Genomic DNA, 4,770 nt, shown 5'->3' with positions numbered 1-4,770 from the left:
AATACCCATGGTGCTCAACAGTTACAGTGCATCATCGAACTTTTATTTTTCCAAACTTGAGGTTTTGAACAACAAACGTCAATGAAACTCCTTTTGTTTGTTTGTTTCAGCCTGGAAGGGACTTTTATCCCACAGATGAGAATGGAAAATACATTTATCACCCCACAGACCTCTGTGCAACATGGGAGGTGAGTGTGGTGTTTTAACTGTTCCTTTGATGGAAATTTGCATCGGTTTAATCAAATTGGAACCAATTTTAGTTATGATTGATCATTTGAGGAGCTTAACTTATGAGGAAAGAACAGTTCCAGTTTTGCTTAAAAACAAGAGGTCGTTCTTTTGAATAATTGTTGCAGGCACTGTAGAGGCTGAAGAGCTTCTCTCCTGGACTGTGCACTCAATACTAAATCTCAGATTGCAGATCGTCGCCATGTGTACTAAAAGTTGCACTCGTCTCTTTTTAAAGGCCTTGGAGGCGTGCAAAGATGCTGGGCTGGTTAAGTCACTGGGAGTTTCCAACTTCAACCGCAGGCAACTGGAGCTGCTGCTAAATAAACCGGGTCTCAAACACAAACCTGTTTCCAACCAGGTGCGTCCCACTGCAACTACTGGTTAAACTGAAAATGCTAATTGCAATTCTCACTACAAAAAGAGTTGTTGATTCTATTCATCCATTTCTGAAGTGCAAAGTCCCCCCCAGACAGTCTCCAACACCAGCCAGATGTTTAATACATTCATTGTTGCAGAGAGCGTTACTTCATTGCCAAGATATCGACCATAAGCTGTTCCATGATCAATGTAGATGATTGAAAGAGTAAAATTCATTCATCTTAGTGTATCAGCATACCCACTCGGTCTTAATCCAAACACTGACCAGATCTAACCCTGCATAGCTTCAGAGATCAGACGGGATCAGGCATGTTCAGGTTTGGCTGCAAGCAGGAGGAGGGACCACAGGTATTTCAGGATTACATTTCACCGTTCTGATCCATTTTCTTTTAGCTTGGTATAATAACATGAGTTAATCCTTCACAAAGTGATAAAAAAAGGTTAATTCCTCGAGATTCAATTTCACAACCCACACCCTTTCAAGATTTGCCCAGAAAGCAGTAACAAGTCAGCAGAAGAAGCTTTGACGGTGACTGGGTGCTGACTAGAGAAAGTTTAATCAGGGACACGTCGATGACAGACTGGGGTTTCTGACGACACAAATCCCGCCCTGGTTTGGTGGCTTGTTGCTTATTGTCTTCGATTTTTGTTAGGTTTACCAGCTGGATCCCTATTCCTCCGGGAGCATGCTAGACCTTGTCAGAACTTGGAATCCAAGCAAGTTGGGTTGGGCTGGATGTGACTTGGCACTCCATCTATTAATTCCAAGTGCCTTGAGCTCTTTTTCTTTTCTTCAAAAGTTGTCAATGATTGATTGTTTAATCATCAACCTATTGTTTTGGGGTTTTTTTAAAATTGACATCTGAGCAGATGCTCTTTGTGCAACATCTTGAAAATTATTTTATTAAATAGCTGGCAGACATTGGCCAGGTAAATGTGGGCTGTTCAGGCAGCACCGCAGAACAAGTTCTAGCTGAGGCTGGTGTGTTTATTAGGGATCTCCACAACATGGTCGCTATTCTTCCTGGGAAAATGCTTCAAAATACCCCAATATTACAATATAGATCATGCAAAAGGGTTACAAGAAATTACAGTCAGTAGAAAACATACTAATACGCATGCAGACGTTCATTTGCTTTAGAATAATTGCTTTTGCTTTGGTTTATATTCTTAGCCGTCATTACAATAGAATAGAATAATTTATTATTACGGACTCAAGGTCCAAATAACAAGACTATAAAGAACAAACACAAATTCCATACATAAAAGGTATAGTAATTATACATATAAAAACACTAAGACCAAAGGACATAGAAATCAAAGTAAAAACACATATTACAAACTTAAAAACTGAAAGGCTTACAGGGGTTCATTTCAGAACCTCCAGATTGGAGACTGACTTCTAATCTGGTTGCCACTGAGGAGTCCGGTACGGTGCGGTCCGGTCCGCTGTTTTGAGCGTTTCCATTGTTAAAAGCATAATCATAAACATGAAGAGAAAATTGCTTTTTTTAAAATGATGGAATAGTTTATAACTTTTGCATGACTTCCTTTCAAAATAAAAGAGATTCCAACACCAAAGGGTCACATCAATGCAGCAAATGCAGTAGGAAGTGTTAAGTCATCAATGATAAATAAATCAAAAACTGTTTGTTTAACTGTTTCTGCTGCATTTCAGCCACAAATTAATAAATATAACCAACAAAAACCAAATCAGAGCTAATGAAGTGACCCCTACCATATATTAAAACTACACTTTAAGTCCTTGAATGTGTTCAAAAATGGAAAATCTGCATTATAATCTAGTGGATTATAATTTAAAGTAGCTTTAATTCTTGTTACTAATAGTATTTTGATTTTCTGTGATAAATGAAGCTCAAAATTAAGTCAAGTGTGTCACTATGACATTCATAAACTACAGAGGTTTGATGGATTTCTGGAGAATTCCGGCTACTGTTGTTAGGATCCTCGATGAATGAATCACACTGTCCTTCAACTGTTTGTGAATGAGTTGAATAAAGTTAACCTTACTACCTACTTAAGTATTCCTTTACATTTACTTCTTACATTTTTTTATTTTAACATTTTATTTTAACCAGCAAGCCTCAATGAAGGGGCTGTCTTTATTATTGTCTTTTTTGAGTAATAAATACCAAATTAATCAAAAAGGTGTTTCTCACTCACGTATTCATTCAATTAACAGCATCCCTAACTCATTTTAAGTAGTGTATTTGATGGAACTGTTGAACAAAACAATTAGAGCGATAAACTGAATCAAAATTACACTGAAAAAAATGAAATATTGGATCAATTAACAAAAGTTCTGTAATTTGTTACATTTATAATTATTAGTTTTCATCAGATTAAAATTTGGAGTTAATGGTCTACTCAACTTCAAAAATGTTCTTTGATAAAAACTAATATTTTTACATTTAACAAATTACAGAGCTTTTGTTAATTGATCCAATATTTCACGTCTAGGCTCTGAATGACATGAAATTATCTGTTACTAATTAATATTTGGAATATCTTTTGAATACTACAAGCCTGTGACCCATTTACAAGCAACACTGTTTGTTCAGGGTCACAGGACAACAGGAGCATCAGCTAAAATCAGTCCCACATAAAAACGGCATCAAATCTGTTCAGAAGCTACTTGCTGTAAGATTTTTCCTTCACATTGAAGGCAGGAAATGCTGCTGTGGTGAAGAAAACATTGATTAGCAGAAGACATCATTTATTTTCAAATTCATATTTATGGTAAAATTTAGAAAAATAAACAAAAAACCCTGTTTTTGATTTTTTTTAGTCACTGCAACCATAAGGGTATATTTGACCAAAACGTTTTTGAACTTTGGATTTAATTTTGTAGATAGATAAACTTAAAAAACGAATTTTCAATTAGTAAAAAGGTTAAAAAGTCTGGGCTTCAGGGATTTTCCTGACTAAATATTAGTCCTAGAAATCTTTTTTCGTATTTAATGTTTAAAAAAATGCAGATTGTCCAGCATGTGTGTTGTCAGTTAGCCTGAGGCTATTAGTACCTGTCCAATGGGACATACTCTGCTTCTGTTGTGACCACAAACTGTGGGATGTTTGCACATCACTGGCCACCATGACCAAGATCGCCTGTTTCCAGTCTAGCTGGATGCATAAAAAGGCAGCCAAAGAACTGCTAGAGGAGTGAGCTAAAGCCTCTAGTGGACGTCCTCTGCTGGTCAAGTTGGGTCCATTTCAGAGTCTGTGGGGTTTGTTTGGCTGCTGTGATCACTCTGGTTCGTGGAGAAATGACACTGGACTTGAAAACAGCACAATTCTGCTGTTATGATTGTGTACTCTTTGCCACAATACTTTCCTTGTGTCAGAAATCCATCACTACTCACTGTTTGCCATTTTATTAGGGGGTGTCTGAATCTACGATTCCAAAATCCAGTGCCCTTGAAAGTCTCTGCGAAAGTCAGTGTGCATTGATGCTCACTAGATTGGCAAATATCGACCACATTATTGTGTTTTAATGATTTTTTATGTGGAAAAAAAATGTACATTTTCATTTATTTTTTATAAACCATCCCCTTTTTTATTTTCAGGACAAAGTAAATTGATAAATAGTTTTGTCACATGTTCATATTTATTAAGTTCTTACTTCAGGAAATTGGTCACATCCTATTTGCTGTTCAGAAAAATATAAAAAAATAGTGGGCATGGTGTATAATTTACTTTTAAAATCCAGGGCACTAGATAGTCCCACACAATATGGTTTTTAGTGTTATAGGGAGTAGTGAGGGAATTAGGATAGATCCATAATGATAAATAAAACACCTGCATGTTAGTGAGCTAACACAGAGGGAGTGAACACCCATAGCTACTGTTTGGTAAACCTATCAGCAGAAGTGCAGGAAAATTAACTGTTTGATCTGATACACATCATAATTTGTGGTTGCGGATATGATTCATAGAAGATATTGATTCATTTTGAACGATTCGATTCTCTGATCTAAAATAAATCCAGAACATCTTTAGCCAAAAATTCAACCGAAATTCAGAGCTAAATACCTATTATTGATCAGTGCAGGTGAAGTCTTCCAGATTCCTTGTATTTCTTGCAAGATAATTAAGTGTAAATTAAATGGTCACAGGTCTTAAATTTAAAGTGTTTGACTG

At 36.3% G+C, this 4,770-nt stretch overlaps 1 protein-coding gene across 2 annotated transcripts in view; it reads left to right on the top strand.

Moving 5' to 3' along the window:
* LOC112152470 (aldo-keto reductase family 1 member D1) overlaps positions 1–4,770 on the top strand; it is an 11,727-nt gene that overhangs the window by 1,262 nt on the left and 5,695 nt on the right. The window contains exons 4-5 of one of the 2 annotated variants that reach the window (XM_024282075.2): positions 111–188; positions 467–589. In XM_024282075.2, coding sequence (XP_024137843.1) covers positions 111–188; positions 467–589 — 201 coding nt within the window. The remainder of the gene's footprint in view (positions 1–110; positions 189–466; positions 590–4,770) is intronic. The other variant, XM_024282076.2, reaches the window with a different exon arrangement.

The sequence above is a fragment of the Oryzias melastigma genome, linkage group LG6 (assembly GCF_002922805.2).
Source record: "Oryzias melastigma strain HK-1 linkage group LG6, ASM292280v2, whole genome shotgun sequence".
Lineage (NCBI taxonomy): Eukaryota > Metazoa > Chordata > Actinopteri > Beloniformes > Adrianichthyidae > Oryzias > Oryzias melastigma.
The sequence above is the reverse complement of the archived record's forward strand: the minus strand, read 5'-3'. Positions and strand labels throughout refer to the sequence as shown.